Source organism: Citrus sinensis, chromosome 6 (assembly GCF_022201045.2).
Source record: "Citrus sinensis cultivar Valencia sweet orange chromosome 6, DVS_A1.0, whole genome shotgun sequence".
NCBI lineage: Eukaryota > Viridiplantae > Streptophyta > Magnoliopsida > Sapindales > Rutaceae > Citrus > Citrus sinensis.
The window spans coordinates 13,437,397-13,454,632 of record NC_068561.1 but is presented as its reverse complement, the minus strand read 5'-3'; the positions used below and the strand labels follow the sequence as shown (position 1 = coordinate 13,454,632).

Here is a 17,236-nt window from a genome sequence, read left to right as displayed (position 1 = left end):
GACAATCATTTTTTTCTAACTTCTCCTTTTTAATTTCTTATTTATAAATATACACTTTTAAATTTTTGAGTCGAAAATGACTGAATATAAAGTGTAATGACTTGAAAAAAGCATCTTCATAGTTAAAAAAAATTCAAACATTTTCTTTTTCAATTAATTTAAGTGTAACTTTTCTAATTAATTTTTCTACATCATTTTCACATTTCTGCATGTATATTTTCTTTTCATGTTTAGAATAGGTTGGGGGGTATAATATCCTTTGAACCTTAAAAAAAAAATGTTTGATTTTTTAACATTGGATGATATGATGACTTTCAAATTTTAGTATTTGTATTATATTTGGTCTTAAGTGATGTTACGCCATGTTTGCTACTCTATATGTTGATGTCGGAGACAAATATAAGTTGCTTGAAGGAATGCACATGTCATAATAAATTCCAAGTGAGGTTTTGAGCCTGTCATTTTTCTTAGAGAGTAATCATTTTTTCTCATTCTTCATACAGTTTAGCAGTTTATTATTTTATACATGATTTCTAGATTTCCTTTGAGTTAACCCTCTAAAAAAAATTGTAAGATAAAAAAATAAAAAAAGTGTGTTGCTACTTCTGGAGATCCATCTAACTAGTAGATATAGAAGATTATTTAAAGCCCTAAAAGACGATGAAAATGCTCTCTTTGACTCATTTGAGCCTTTGTAGCCATTCCTTTTTGTAAAATATCCATAGTTAACCCTTTTGAGCCTTTTATTTATTTAAAAAAAATTCTTTGTCAAACTTATCATCTTGACCTACTCCGATTTGGAGTATTACCTGATATCTTACAAGTTTTATCACTTATTTATGTTTGAGAAAAATGTAAGTAATTATTTTGTACATTGAAGTTGTGCCAAACAAAAGCAAAACAAAAAAAAATTGTTGTTTCAAAAAAAATAACAATAATAAATAAGTGAAATCCACCTTGTAATTTCCAAAAGATTTCTACTTTTTCTCAAACATATACTTTATTTTCCTTATTTCCTCTCCTTTGTTAACAATGTCCCTAGCTTACGTTACGTCCTAATAAAAGTCCTTCTTGATTTTAGGGATCTATAGTTTGAAGTAGAAGGTAGTTATATGAGCTAAAAAGATGTAGTGATACATAAAAAAATAATAATAAATAAAAGAAATGAATACATTGGGTTGACTAGCATTTTGTTTGACTTAAGATCGTGTTATTTTTTAGCTGTGAGCATATTTCTTTCATCTTGGTGAGAGTGTGTGAGAGTGTGTGATATCACTTCTTTATTATTTTCTCTCAATTTACCATTCATTGGAGTAACTATTTTTATTGGGTTTAATTTCTTTGTGAGAGTGACACTACTTCCAGTAAGATTTTGGGGTTTGACATTGTCATTCTTGAAAGTGGCTTGATTACTATAGCTATGATAAAGTCTTCTGAATTGATGCATGCGATGGTTGATGTGGGAGTGATATTTTTTTAGACTGGAGATAATACTTATACTTTTATTTGATTGTTATCATTAGTCTGATTAAATAAACACAATTATTTTTAAAAAACAATCATTTTGGGTTTGAATTTTGTTTTCGCTTTAATTGTTAGGGACTAGCAATAAGTTGGTTGGGGGTTATGTTGAATATTAGAAAGTGTATATTTATAAAGGAGAAAATCTTCATTTTACACTTCAAGTCTTACTAACACCCCTACTTTTATATATTTAAGTCTCTTGTGATTTAATTATGTGTGTTGTATTAGAATTAAGTATTTTATGTATTTTAGGAGCATCATGGTCATTTCACAATGAACGAGAGATCAGACAATAAAACGGACATCACTTTTGAACTCAGGACAGTCGAAAACCTTAGGAGTATAAAGAAAAAATGGCACTGTTCACATGTACGGTACTGTCCATGTTACTATTCACGACAATGTTCATATTTACATAACGATGACGTGGCATTGACCGATGACGTGGCATTGACTGATGAGGTGTCACGATCCTATTAGATTAAAATTCTTATGTATTATTGATCAGTGACGTGGCAGCATGTTAGTGGACCAAAAATCGTGCGTACGGTACATGCCTATACATGGGATTATTTACAACCAAACTGCGTCACTATTCATGCCGTCTCACTGTTCAAACCGAACCACTATTCAAACCATGTGATCAAACCACGTCACTATTCAAACCGTGTGGTCAAACCGTATACTATTGACACATGGCGTAATTTTGAACGTCCAAAATATTTTTAATCCGATAACCATGATTTACTCAAAATATTTATAAAAAGGGGGGCTCCCCCCCTAATTTGACATCCCTGAATTTATTTTTTAGTTCTATTTTCTGTAATTCCTTCTTCATCTTATATTTTTTATGTATTTTAATAAATTCTTATCTTACCCTTAGTTCAATTATGAGTATCTAATTTTCTTTTAAACTTGGATTGAAAGTAAAGTCTTAACATGTGCCATGGGCTTTATTTGGTAAATTTATTTTCTCTTCTCCTCTAATTAAGGTGGATGTTTTGACTTTTCGTCGACAGATAGTAATAATCATATCTAGATATTTAAAAATTAAAATAATATTTTACGATAACACTACATATCATAAATATTTTATCCCTTTTTTTTTTTTAATAAAGTGCCCATTAGGCTTTAAATCCTAGCCGAGACCCAAGCCTCTTTTGATGCCCAGGTCAAGAATAGAAGTCTTAGTCGGCAAAATGTTTTTAAAATGGGGATAAAAAAAATCTAATGGTGTTGCCCTGGCTCAAATCGTAGACCTTCGATGTGTTAGACTGACGTGATAACCAACTCAACCACGACAGCGCTTGATGCCAATTGCTGTCGCTTACTCTCTTGTTGGTCGAGCCCAACTTCCATTTACTGCATCCGCATCCGCATCCAGACATTCAAATTGATAACATTCTCCAGGTGCCCCCTATCTTGCTTGAAAGAGCGATGGAAGAATATTACATTAGCTAATGCAGCTGCTTATGGGTTACTCTTTTCATTTGTTTGATTCCACTTTGCACAGGTGTGCCCAATTCTAAGTCCGATAACCCCCGGCTTCACCAATGGAGTGATGAAATTGAACGTACTTTGGTTAGTTATTCTGCTTGTATCGACTGGTGTCTATCCCAAATCTTAATCGAACTGATATTTGCCCAATGGATACAATCATACAATCTGCTCATGGTAAAACTTCATACGAATTTGATGTTACGTTGTCTTTTATATAACAAAACTTTTAAGTTCTGTTCACCAAAAAATTTTAGTTTTATAATTATTCATCAAAGCTTTTATGAAAAACCATGAAGATAATTTTAAACAAATGAATTAAATAAAAATCAGTAAATAAATAAAAAAATATTTAAAATATTTTAATATTTAGAAAATATTTTTAACTTCTAAAAGCTTAAATTTGAAATCTTTATTTTTTGAGATATAATAATTTATTTAATATTTTAAATATTCTACCTCAAAAAATAACCAAATAATAATAATAATAAATTATGGAATTAAATAACCGCTCTGACCCAGTTCCTTTCATTTCCTGTAAAACCCTAGCTTAATCCTCGAGGCCCTGCTTGTCTTAGCCATTAGTCGCAACCTTCACAGCCCATTTAGGGTTTCTTCAAGGATGACTAGCGCCTTGGACATGTCTCTCGATGATATCATCAAATCCAACAAGAGGTCCAGTTCTCGCTGGCGCGGCGGAGGCGGCAGAGGTTCGGGCCTAGGCCCCGCCCGTCACACCTTCAAGCGCAGCGTCAACAGAACGGCGCCCTATTCCAAGGTCACTATTTTCTTTAAAAAACAAAAAAAAAAGAAAAGAAAATTTCAGCGCTGCTTCGTGTTTGAAATTACTTTGATTCTTGGATTGGATGTGTCTTTGTCGATTTAATTGAAAAGGAGTTTTTTCTGTTATAGCCGGTTCAAGCTCCGCAAGCCACGTGGCCACAGAACATGATCTTCAACGGTGCTGTTGCAGCTGCTGCGGCTCGATCTTCATCGATAGAGAGTGGCACCAAACTTTATATTTCAAACTTGGAATACGGTGTTTCTAATGAAGACATCAAGGTATTTTTCTAATTTATTTTTTTCTTTTTAATGGAACCGTGTCGTTTTCCTCGTTTATTTTACTTGGATTTGTAAGTTTGATTAGTTCTATTAGTTTAATATGAAAGTAGTGAGTGAGGAGCATAAACCTTGTAGTGATTTGATGATGATTGGCTGAGAACGTGATAATGCATTAATCTTTCATATGCAATCTTAGAATTTATACAGATGATTACAACAAAATTTTTTGGTAGTTTGAGGTACCAGCGAGTTGAAGGGATAGGAGAGAGAAATTTGTGAAGTAAAATCAGTTTCTTTAAGCTACCTTAGAGAGAAGGATCTTTTTTGCTTTTGATTTATTTATTCTTACGTTTTTTATGATTTCTATGTTCCGTCTTCACTCTTGAAGATGATTGCATATGGAGTTCTGTGTGAAATTTGAACTTTTCTTTTTTTCTGCAGGAGCTTTTTTCAGAGGTTGGTGAACTTAAACGGTGTTCTGTTCATTTTGATAGGAGTGGAAGATCAAAGGTAGCCTATCAAGTTTGGGATAATCATAGTCTTGTTACTGTTTCTTCCGCACATACTTATGCATATTGACATTTCTTCCAGGGAACTGCAGAAGTTGTCTTAACACGACGAGCTGATGCTATAGCAGCTGTAAAGAGATACAATAATGTCCAGCTAGATGGAAAACCAATGAAAATTGAGATAATTGGAACAAATATTGGACCTCCAGCTGCTGTGCTTCCAATTACAAATGTCATGTATGGAAACGAAATTGGCACTTCAAGAAGGTTAGCATTTGAAAAAAACTTTTCATGAGATTTTTGTATAAAGTTGCTTAACACCCGTGTTATTTATTAAATTGTAAAGTAGCATACAAGCCTGCTTCATCTTGCAGGATAAGTATAAAAGAACTCTTTTGTCAATGCTCTCACGCGTTTCTTATGTAAAATAGTAATGAATTGACGGAACTAAGTTGTTGATTCTGGATTGACTCCTATCTGTGTACTGAGATCTGAAAAATTCATTCTAGGGAGCATCAGTATGTGTAGAATAACTCTTATCACCATGATTGTTTGGTTGTTACATGGTACATCAGTATATAATTTTCTTACAGTTGGTTTTGTAAAGAGTTAATGCTTTTGGAACATGAAAGTACCATCTTATTTTTTAAGTAAATTAGTAAAAGTTCTGTTTTCCTGGAACTGATAAATTTTTGTACATGTGACAGTCACCTAAGAATGGGAGGTGCCATTCCCATTGAAAGGCCTCGCCATGGCCGTGGTGGCCTCGGTGGCCGTGGAGGCAGGGGAGGTGCCAGGGGGGGTCGTGGAAGAGGTAGAGGTCAAGGTGCAAAGCCAAACCTTTCTGTAGAAGATCTTGATGCAGATTTGGAGAAGTACCATATAGAAGCAAAGCAATCAGATGGCATGGTTCATTGAGTTTTTCAATTGGCTGTTTAGCACCTTAGTATCATATTAAGTATGTTCTTTTCTGTCAACATGGCTACTTATATAAGAGGAAGTACATGTCATACCTGCCTAGAAATAGTGTTTGTCTAGTTTTTGTCTGTACCTGGGCCAATCTTGCATTTCTTTTGTTTGCATTTTTCCGTATCACCCCTTGGCTGTTGACTGGGGTCGTAGTAGTTAGAGATGCAATTAGAGCTGTATAACTTGAAGTGCTTGGAGCTTGGCTGCAAGAAACCAAAAGACTTGGATCAAACCCCTGGCTTCCTTCTGCTCTTAAACAGGTGAGAATTTATATTTCAAGATGGCTTGACCATGGATTTATAATTTGTGTCATGTTGTCATTGATCCGGCAGCCTTTTGTGCAAGGTAATCGGTTCCAAACTTATGATTCATTACCTACATTCATTCTCTTTGCATTATTAGGTGCTGTTGACAACACTAGTAATGATGGACAATTGTGGAACTCATAACTGGTTTGTTCCAACTTTACTGTTAACCGCACCATATATGCTGAGTTGAACTACATGATGAAGCAGTGAAAAAACAAGCTTATAGAAAATGAAGCCTGAACATATTTTTGACAACTGCTGATGCTGTCCTGAACTGTGGCAGTCTTTTATTCCCCATTTTTAAATTATGGAGAAATAATCACACTATTAACCGTTTGAATGCTTCACTGGTGGCTGCTCCTTGGTATGATGATCAATTTCACTAGAATCGTACAAGTATTTTGTCTGGGTAGTAGTTGTAATATACAAGTTTTGTTCATCAGATGCAGTGAAGCAAGAAAAGAGAGGGTCTTATCCTTGGGAACTTTAACTAAATACGCGACCAAATTTCCTCGCGCAAGTAAGCAATAAACATTAATCACATCGCCAGATTCAAAATTGACAGCTCCCCATAAGCCTTTTTTGCTCAATCCTCGTAAATGAACTACCCATTTGTCTAAACATTTTCGAAGTCATTACCGTACGCTTACAATTTGCAGATTGCTATCAATTTCGTTTGCACGATACTACACTAAATTCAACAACAGATTCATAAGGCAAATCAAAATATCAAAGAAAAACAATTCAATGTAGCAAACAACTAGATTCTCATTGCAAAAGATGAAAACACCAATGAACCAAAAAAATAAAAAACCCCTAGGAAACGGCAAATACAAGTTGCCTCCAATTTAAACCCACTCGCTAGACACAACCACGTTCACTGATTTACAGGAAAAAAGGAAAACCCTAAAACACAAAATACAAAACGACGCCACATCAACCACCAAACCCATAGAGAGTCCTGCCCTGCCTCTTGAGCGCATAAACGACATCCATGGCGGTCACCGTCTTTCGGCGAGCGTGCTCAGTGTAGGTCACAGCATCGCGAATGACGTTCTCCAAAAAGATCTTGAGGACGCCGCGTGTCTCCTCGTAGATGAGACCGCTGATTCTCTTAACGCCTCCTCTTCTGGCCAAACGGCGAATAGCCGGCTTGGTGATGCCCTGAATGTTATCACGCAACACCTTGCGATGCCTCTTGGCTCCTCCCTTCCCCAATCCCTTGCCTCCCTTGCCGCGTCCAGACATTCTGCTACGAAATTAAAATGCTAATTACGGTTTTCAAACTAATTGGGAATTTTTCTTTCTTTTTTCCCCCACTCTCAACCTTTGCTCGTTTTTTTTGTAGTGAAATATGGAATGAGGTGGTGGTGGGTATTTTATATAGGTAGAGTGAAAAGGTTGAGAGACTGAGAGGGGAATCTTCAGCCGTTGGATTTAGTGCTATCCACGGTTCAAAAGTGAGATACGAGTGGCTTGCTTTTGTTTAATTAAAATGGGAGATGGGATATCTATACCGCTGGATGGCATGTTATCAACGGATAGGACTGGGAATCCCCGTCATTTCGATTTTCTGGGGTTTGGGCCGTCTAGTAGGCTTAAATGAACGGACGCTTGTGCTTGTTATGTAGCATTACTATAGCTCATTGGTGCGTTTTTGTTTGAACGGATTGGTGACATGGCATTATTTTTCAGTATAATCGGGAAAATTGATTGAACGCTAGTTCCCTAGGCTCGTAATTTCCCGCCAGCAAGTTGCAATTAATTGTGACGATTAATTCTTCTCGTTTCAACTAATTGTGACGACTAATTCAACCGTTCGAAACAAGAATTAAATATAGATAATTATTCATTACAATATAGGTGTTTGTTTGATATAATTTATCTAACAAAAATAATATTTACACGGGTCAAACCCTGAAAATGAAACGCATCATTTACTAAAGCCAAAAATGACGCTATTTTCCCTGCCAAATATTTTCCATTTCCTTCGTCCATGGAGCTCCAGCCATTTAAATAAGCTGATTTAAAAGTTACTGACAAAGTAGAGAAAATTATAAAATAAGCTGATTTTACAAAATTTACCGAATATTATTTTCATGAAAAATTATGGAATAAGCAGTTTATTAAATTTCAACCACAATCCTAAACTAGCCCTGTGACTATGAGTTTTCTCTCAAGTATTGGGTATGTGTAGGATTTTACATGATTAAAGTGCCGACTATTTTATTTAAAAATAAAAAAAGTGAAGTGGCAACAATACGTTTATACGGCAGCAACAATTTTTATTGTGTAAGTTTTGTATATAGTAGGATATTATGTAATTGATGAAATATTTAAGGGTATTTTTTATATTACATATTTTTTAGAAAAGTTTTCTAACTTCTACTCTCAAAAGCTCAAATTTTGGGCCATTTTTTAGTAAATGTAAATTAACGTATTTCAGTCTAAAAAAATAATCAAACACCAAAAAAAATTTCAAAAGTGCTTAATTTGATTAAATAAGCACTTATGGCCACTAGATAAGTCATATCAAATAAGCACTAAGAAAACTATTATCTTAATAAGGATATATAATTTATCAATAAATGAATAATTTATTCATTTATTAGTAAATAAATATTTATTAATATAAGAATAGTTTAATATTTTTTAATTACTTGTGATATCTTAGGACTTATGTTGCGCCTTTGACCAAAATTCATGTATGAATTTAAAAAATTATCACACACATACAAAAAAATATTAATAAATGTTAGAACATCTACTTACGAGCCAATAATTAATGTAAATATATTGTATATAAGCATAAATTTGATATTCATACTTTTCAAATTGAATAATAATAAAGATATAAATTTTTGTGTAAACTTGTTTTTGTACAAAATAATATGGCATGATTAAATACCTCTTGGCCTATATCATTTACTTTTATTATTTTATATTTTCATCTAATCAATGCATTTATATCACATCAGTTTATACAAAATAAGTTTTAGTAAGAGTTCGTAACTCTATCACCAGAAGATAAAATATTTTAAATGGTTGAAGTACATAGAACATAAACTCTAAAAACACATCATTCATTAGTTTTATTTTTAGTCTCAAGTCATTGGACATATATTTTGGAAATGAGTTGAATTGAGAAATTTGAAGTTGTCAATTAAAAAAATTTCTTAATAATATCAATTTTATATGTTATTTTTTATTAATATATCTTTGTACTTGATTTAGGGGAGGGCAAATAACCCTACCCAACCCGACTTGATCCGATCCGCAAAATTGGGTTCGGATCAAATCAGATACAAAAACAAACTTTTGATTTGATTTGAATTATATTTGGATCGATTGGATTACAAGTTTGGGCTGAATTCGAATTACTTTTTTCCTAACACGTTTAACCTAAAGCCCGATCAGGTTGATCATATTTCCCCACCCCTAATTTGATTAATTATTGATTTATTTTTTCATTGGGCCTAAAAGATTTCAAAAAAAAAAATCACTTTATGCATATAGTGAGATTATCAATTTAGTCACTTGCTAATAATTTTTTTTATTTAATCAAAGTTATTAATTTATAGATGTTGTAATATAATTACTAACTAAAATTAACAAAATAAAAAATTTAGTTGTTATTTTTAAAAAATAATTCTAATATTAATTTATTATTATTAAATATTAACTTGAGTTTTGAACTTTTAATTCTATTGAATTTGATTAAGGCATATGGGAAAAAAAATGTACATGGGCTTGGAAAATGCCTGCTAACAATGAAAAAAATGAGAAAAAGTTTGTCATGCTTTTTCTCAGACATAGCCCAACACTGCAAACATGGGGTTATTGTTGAAAAGTCAAAGAGTTTTGGTTAAAAAAAAAAAGTGAGTCACATGCATTGCTTTTGTTTTTCAAAGTCGGCACCAAATTGGAAGCTATAAAATATTTGGCATTTGACAATCCTGCACCCAATGAAGAAAAATGGAAAAGTTAGCAAAATTTGTCAATTTTACAGAGATGAAGATTGACAAATTGCAGAGGGATTAGATGGAATAGTACTAGCTTCAAGCCTATAAATAGAGAGCATTTCTTCATTTCATTTCATCCCAAAATTTGTTAAGCTTATAAGTTTCTAAGCTTTTGAGAGTTCTCAGAGTGTGAGCAATTGGAGAGTGTGTGTGAGAGTACTGGGTGTATTTGGGTTCTGAGAAAGTGAGATTTCTTTACTCAAATTTGTACTCAAATAATTATTAATAATACAATTATTTTTCTCTTGCTCCCGTGGACGTAGGTATATTGCCGAACCACGTAAATTTTGTATCCTTTATTTTTCTATAATTATTTAGTGCGCTTGATTCCGCATTCCGCGCACAACAAGTGGTATCAAAGCCGACGGTTCGTACTTGGGGAGATATGGTACTGTTCACGTATACGGTACTATTCCCGTATACAGTACTATTCACGTATATGGTACTATTCCCGTATACAGTACTATTCACGTATATGGTACTATTCCCGTATACAGTACTATTCTCGTATACAATACTATTCTCGTATACAGTACTGTTCGCAAATACGGTGGAGACGGTCATTTGTACTTGGGAGACAGTCTATTATAAGTAGTGTGTATTTTTGTATGTCTAGGAAAGTTCTGTCAACAAAGGCGATAAGAGTCTAAGGATTCTAGTTTTTAATTGGGACCGAGTTCCCATCCAGTCTCCTGGGAACTTTCTGGTGCATTTATTCACGCGAAATTAACATCATAGAGACTGTTTTTCAAGTGGAAATAGTTCGTTGAGAAAATGGTAGAAGGTGAAACTTCCAGAATTGGGGAGAGATCTACCGAGACTATTTCAGGAGACACTTCAGGTGGGAGGTGAGATTTGTCAAATCGCTATTCAGCACCTATTATAGGAGGCCAGAAGATCGATGTTGAAAAGTTTGATGGGAAAATCAACTTCGGCATGCGGAGGCACGAAGTTATGGATACCTTTATTCAAATCGATCTCAATGTTGTTCTGAAAAATAAAAGACATTTGTATGATGAAGAAATTTGGGATCGTATGAATGAAAAAGTTTGTGGTCAGATCAGATCTTGTTTGATCAAGGAGGTGAAATACTTGGTGAAGGATGAAGAGTGTGCGATGACTTTGTGGCGTACATTGGAGGAGAAGTACTTGCTAAAAAGTCCTGAAAATCGCCTTCATGCAATGAGCCAAGTATATGATTTTCGAATGAAGCCTGAGGTGTCAATACACGATCATGTCTCAAGATTTGAAAAGTTACTTGCTGATTTGAAGAATCTTGATGAAGATATTAAGGATGAAGTTAAGGCTATGATTCTGTTACACTCACTACCAGAGGAATATAGCCATTTTGTGACTACCTTGATATATGGGAAAAGCGTGATCATCTTCAAAGATGTTTGCACAACATTGACTAACTTGGAGATTCGAAATAATAATAAAAATTATGAACGAGCATCGTCTAAAGCTTTGGTGAGCAGAGATTGGGCGATGGAGAAAAAGAAAAAGCGTGGTGGAAAGAATTCTCAATCCAAATCGAGAAGCAGAAATATAGCTCGAGACGAGTGTGCCTTTTGTCATGAAAAGGGCCATTGGAGAAAAGATTGTCCAAAGGCTCAAAAGAGAGATGGGAAGAAACCAACAGCAGCAAACATGGCATGGAAAGATGAAAACTCTGATTATTCACAAGTATTACTCCTGCAGCATGCGTAGCTAGTTCGAGTGAGTGGATACTTGATACTAGAGCAACCTATCATTTGTGTCCAATTAAGAAATGGTTTACGGATTTTCGTAATCTGGAATCCGGTGTAGTTGTGATGGGGAATGATCAACCTTATCGCACAATGAGGATAGGAACAATTCAACTTAAAATGATTGATGGAATGATCAGAGAACTCAAAGAGGTTAGATTTGTTCCAGCTTTAAAAAAAAAATCTAATTTCTGTGGGTGCTTTGGAAGCTAAAGGCTACAAGGTTACCATTAAAGATGGTATAATGAAGTTTATACATGGGGTTATGGTAATTCTACGAGCAGTTCGACATCACAATCTATACTATTTTAAGGGAGGTACAACTGATGAAGCAAATGTTGTTGAGGCGCACAGTGACACCACCAAGCTATGGCATATACGATTGTGATATGCTGGCAAAAAGTCTTTGTAAACTCTGATGAGGCACGGACTCTTAAAATGTATCAAAACCTGTAAATTAAATTTCTATGAGCATTATGTAGTAGGCAATAAAACAAGGATCAAGTTTGGTACAGCTAATCACGATACTTGTGAGATCCTTGAATATGTTCACAGTGATATATGGGGACCAACCAAGACTGCATCAATTGGTGGAAGCCATTATTTTGTTACATTTGTTGATGATTTCTCTAGACGTGTGTTGGTGTACACCATGCGAGCAAATGATGAGGTTTTAGAGATTTTCGTGAAATAGAAGAAATTGACGGAGACTCAAATTGACAGAAAGATCAAAGTATTACGATCTGATAATGGGGGTGAATATACTTTTGATCCATTCTTGCAAGTATGCCAGAACGAGGGTATTAAAAGACATTTTACGGTGAGACATACTTCGCAACAGAACAGTGTGGTTGAGCGTATGAATCGTACTTTACTGGAGAAGGTACGATGTATGTTATCTAATGATGGTTTAGATAAAAAGTTTTGGACTGAAGCTGTGAGCTACGCAAGTCACTTGGTAAACCGGTTCTGTTGCAATTGGAGGTAAAACTCCTATGGAAATGTGGTCTGGAAAGCATGCACAAGACTATGATTCCCTTCGTATATTCGGGTGTCCAGCTTATTATCATGGTAAATTGGATCCTCGTGCTAGAAAAGCTATCTTTGTGGGATTCAAAGGTGGAGTAAAAGGCTTCAAGCTTTGGGATATCGAAGACAAAAAGTTTGTGTATAATAAAGATGTCACATTTGATGAAGCTTCAATGATAAAAACTTCAAGTTCTCAACAGGTGGAGAATAAGACCAAAGAGGTATGTCAGCGGGTGGAGTTTGATGTAACTCCATATGTACCAGTTAGTTCTACATCAAAGAAAGGTTCAACTATGGAGGTGACACCTAGAGTTGAAGAAGATGTTGTTTCTTTTGATGTCCCACAAAATAAAGAAACAATTGATGATGTAGATAATGATGATTTTATAGCAATACGGAGGCCAAGAAGAGAGATAAAGAAATCCAGATGGCTTACTAAAGATATGGTGGTAGCCTATGCACTTCCAGTTATTGATGATGACATCCCCAACACTTTCAGTGAAGCATTACGCAGCAGTGAAAGTGATCAATGGAAGTTAGCCATAGAAGAAGAGATGAAATCTCTCCATCAAAACCAAACTCGGGAACTTTTAGAGTTACCAAAGGGGACAATGGCTATTAGCAATAAATGGGTCTACACCAAGAAGCAAGGATCTTCGAATCAATCAACTCCTCGATACAAAGTAAGGCTCGTGGCAAAAAGGTTTTGCTCAAAAGGAAGGTATTGACTATAATGAAGTTTTCTCTCTAGTTGTAAAATATATTTTCATTTGTATCCTATTTGCCTTAGTTGCAGAATATGAGTTAGAGTTGGCTCAATTGAATGTTAAGACGGTGTTCTTACATGGAGATTTGGAGGAGAAAATTTATATGATTCAGGCTTGTGGTTTCAGAGTTACTGGAAAGGAGAATCATGTGTATAGGTTGATTAAATCTTTGTACGGACTGAAACAATCGCCAAGACAGTGGTATAAAATATTTGATCAATTTATACAAGGGTAGAAATTCACCAGAAGTAAACACTATTATTGTGTTTACTTTAGAAGACTACCAGATGGAGTTTTCATCTATTTGTTACTCTATGTCGACGATATGCTTATAGCTTCGAAGAATAGAGATGAGATCGAAAGATTAATGAAGCAGCTGGCTTCTGAGTTCCAGATGAAAGACTTGGGTGATGCACAGAGAATACTTGGGATGGAGATTCGTAGAGACAAGAAGAATGAGAGCGTATGGTTGACTCAAAAGTCTTATTTGAAGAAAGTGCTAGAAAGATTCGGCATGGATGACAAAACTAAACCGGTATGTACACCTTTAGCTCCTCATTTCAAATTAAGCTCTTCTTCATGTCCTAGATCTCAAGAGGAGTACGATTACATGGCTCGTGTTCCATATGCTAGTGCTGTGGGTAGTCTTATGTATGTTATGGTATGCACAAGGCCCGATATATCTCAAGCAGTGACCATGGTTAGTAGATACATGCACAATCCGGGTAAAAATCACTGGCTTGCGGTAAAGTGCATTCTCCGATATCTGTATGGGACAGTTGATGTTGGTTTATTGTTCAAGAAGGATTGTGGTCAACAATGTGTTGGGTATTGTGATTCTGATTTCGCTGGAGACATTGACAAGCGAAGATCAATAACGGGCTACGTATTCACATTGGGTGGAGGTCCGGTTAGCTGGAGATCGATTTTACAATCGACAATTGCTCTGTCCACTTCAGAAGCAGAGTATATGGCAGTAATTGAAGTTGTAAAAGAAGTTATCTGGTTGAAAGCTTGTTAGGTGATTTGGGAGTAATCCAGGAGAACATTGCGGTCTTCTATGATAATTAAAGTGCGATATTCCTTGCGAAGAATCAAACATATCACGCTCAGACGAAGCACATAGATGTGAAATATCATTATGTGAGAGAGATTATCGAGAGCGGTGTTGTGTTGTTGAAGAAGATTGATACAAAAGATAATCCATTAGATATGTTGACGAAGATAGTTTCTGGAGTTAAGTTTCAACATTGTTTGAAACTAATTCAAATCCTTCGATTATGTTAAGTTATGTTCTTCTGGAATTTTGAACTACGGTTGGTTTGATCCTAAATTTTGGGTACATAGGCAGTCACAGAGATGCAACCACTTTGGGGATGATGATTGGTTGGTAGTCAGTTCAGATTTGGACAAATCTTCGTCGAGGTGGAGAATTGTTGAAAAGTCAAAGAGTTTTGGTTGAAAAAGAAAAGTGAGCCACATGCATTGCTTTTGTTTTTCAAAGTCGGCACCAAATTGCAAGCTGTAAAATATTTGGCATTTGCCAATCCTACACCAAATGAAGAAAAATAGAAAAGTTAGCAAAATTTGTCAAATTTACAGAGATGAAGATTGACAAATTGCAGAGGAATTAGGTGGAATAGTACTAGCTCAAGCCTATAAATAGAGAGCATTTCTTCATTTCATTTCATCCCAAAATTTGTTAAGCTTATAAGTTTCTAAGCTTTTGAGAGTTCTGAGAGTGTGAGCAATTGGAAAGTGTGTGAGAGAGTACTGGGTGTATTTAGGTTCTGGGAAAGTGAGATTTCTTTACTCAAATTTGTACTAAAATAATTATTAATAATACAATTATTTTTCTCTTACTCCCGTGGACGTAGACATATTGTCGAACCACGTAAATTTTGTGTCCTTTATTTTTTTATAATTATTTTTTTATGCGCCATGCTAGACTTGAGCTCAAAAAAAAAAAAAATGGCACAACATGAAATTGCCCATTTGCATGGTGCACTGTATTGTGCCAACCCGCAGGTCCTCGTGGGTCTTCCTTTGACGTTGTTGGCCATCTTTGGACATAAATATATCATAGTTGCAATTTTCATCACTAGAAAATATACTCATATGGAAAAAAACACTTATTTGGTGTTAAAAGATGCGGCAATTAGAATAGAAAATTTTATACTATTTTTTAATAACTATATTATGCAACAAAACAACTTTGCCAGCTCACAACACTCTCAATATTTTAATTTACCAAATGCTTACTACATTTTTGTCCAACTAGTTATTTTCTCAATTTAGGCCTAATTTAATATTGGAGTGTTATAATCCTTAAACCATAATTATTGTGGAAAAAAGAAGTATGACAGAGCTTAAAACAGTTTTATCTAAAGAAGCATGTACAAATTAATAGTTATTTTTTTTTTCAGTTATGTGGGTTTGATGATGATTTCATGCAACCAATTTCTTCATACCATATTAGTTTGTTTGCACTTATTTGTACAAAGTGTTTGTAGCTATATCTTTACTGATTATATAAAAATAAATAGTTTACAGTAAATATAACTCTTACGTAATAATTTTGAAAATAATAACAAAAATATTGTAATTTTTTTCATTATATAAGTGTTTGATCAAATCAATTTAACTTTTAAGGTACAACAGCTAATGTTTACGAAATACTTTTAGTATTTGGTAAACACTTATTTGTACAAGGCATTTGTACCTCTATCATTATTAATTATATAAAAGTTAATAATGTGTTGTAAATATAACTTTTAAAAAATAACAAAGATATTATTGTTGTGTTTACTTTCTAGAGTGGGAGTGAGGAATGCAAATTTTTCCCACTCCAGTGTTTACTTCACTAAATTAGGAAGGGATTGGGAATCCCACTCCGTGGGCCCCACCCATTTTTGGAGTGGGGAGTGGGAGTGGGAATCCACTCCCACGTCCCACCTCTCCCTTTTCTATCCTTTTTTTATTTAATTCAATTTAATGTTTTATAATTAATAAAATAAAATAAATAATATTAAATTTATTTAAATAATATTATTATATTTAACTAAATAATAATTTGCATTGATTCTAAGTTAAAATTATTTAAAAATAATATTATTATATTAATAGAGAATTAATAAATATAATATTATTATATTTATTTTAAAAATAATAGTACTATATTTATTATATATTAATAATTAATAATAATAATAAAATGTTTATTCTAAGAAAATATTAATTTTGTACTAAATAATATTATATTATTATTTTATATAATAATAAATTTAATATAATTATATTTAAATTAATATAATTATATTAAATAAAATAAAATAACTTTTCATTTTATATTAAAATTAAAATTAATAAAAATTGTGATGTTCATAATTAAGAATATTAATAATTATTATAAATTTACAAATATAATAAAATAAATATTTATTCATTAAATATATTTTTTATTAGCTTTGTAATTAAAAATTATAATTCTTTAAATAAGAATAAAATTGTAATTTAAAACTATTTACTCATAATCCAAGACAAAGTAAACACATAAATTGAATTCTAATTTTCATTTTATGCTTCCATTCCAGTGTAAGTAAACAACATACTCCTACTCTCACTCCCACTCCACACTCCACACTCCTAATCCTAGGATTCCCACTCTTTAGGATTTACACTTTAATCCAAAAAATAAACGCTACCTATAAGTTTTCATCATATAAGTATATGATCAAATTAATTTAACTTTAAAACCATAACAATTAATATTTACTAAATGCATACTGTAATTTTTAAGGT

At 33.6% G+C, this 17,236-nt stretch overlaps 2 protein-coding genes across 3 annotated transcripts; one reads left to right on the top strand and one right to left on the bottom strand.

Moving 5' to 3' along the window:
• The first annotated feature begins 3,175 nt into the window (after positions 1-3,175).
• On the top strand, positions 3,176-6,817 carry LOC102630056 (THO complex subunit 4B-like). 2 transcript variants are annotated; one of them, XM_052443489.1, is made up of 6 exons: positions 3,176-3,198; positions 3,571-3,799; positions 3,934-4,083; positions 4,525-4,593; positions 4,675-4,859; positions 5,300-5,959. In XM_052443489.1, exons 2-6 carry the CDS (start codon positions 3,644-3,646, stop codon positions 5,508-5,510), a joined length of 771 nt encoding a protein of 256 aa, XP_052299449.1. In that variant the 5' UTR covers positions 3,176-3,198; positions 3,571-3,643; the 3' UTR covers positions 5,511-5,959. The 2 variants fall into 2 exon arrangements, 1 of the variants encoding a protein (XP_052299449.1); XR_003065934.2 differs by lacking the exon at positions 3,176-3,198 and adding an exon at positions 5,964-6,817 and having other exon boundaries at positions 5,300-5,821.
• Positions 6,618-7,313, bottom strand: LOC102629767 (histone H4). The gene has a single exon (XM_006480715.4). The coding sequence runs from the start codon at positions 7,115-7,117 to the stop codon at positions 6,806-6,808; it is 312 nt and encodes a 103-aa protein (XP_006480778.1). The 5' UTR covers positions 7,118-7,313; the 3' UTR covers positions 6,618-6,805.
• Positions 7,314-17,236: the final 9,923 nt, after the last annotated feature.

Coding starts and splice junctions, on each gene's coding strand:
- LOC102630056 (XM_052443489.1), top strand. CDS start 3,644: ATGACTAGCGCCTTGGACATGTCTCTCGATGATATCATCAAATCCAAC. Junction 3,800..3,933: donor GAACGGCGCCCTATTCCAAG/GTCACTATTTTC, acceptor TTTCTGTTATAG/CCGGTTCAAGCTCCGCAAGC. Junction 4,860..5,299: donor GAAATTGGCACTTCAAGAAG/GTTAGCATTTGA, acceptor TACATGTGACAG/TCACCTAAGAATGGGAGGTG.
- LOC102629767 (XM_006480715.4), bottom strand. CDS start 7,117: ATGTCTGGACGCGGCAAGGGAGGCAAGGGATTGGGGAAGGGAGGAGCC.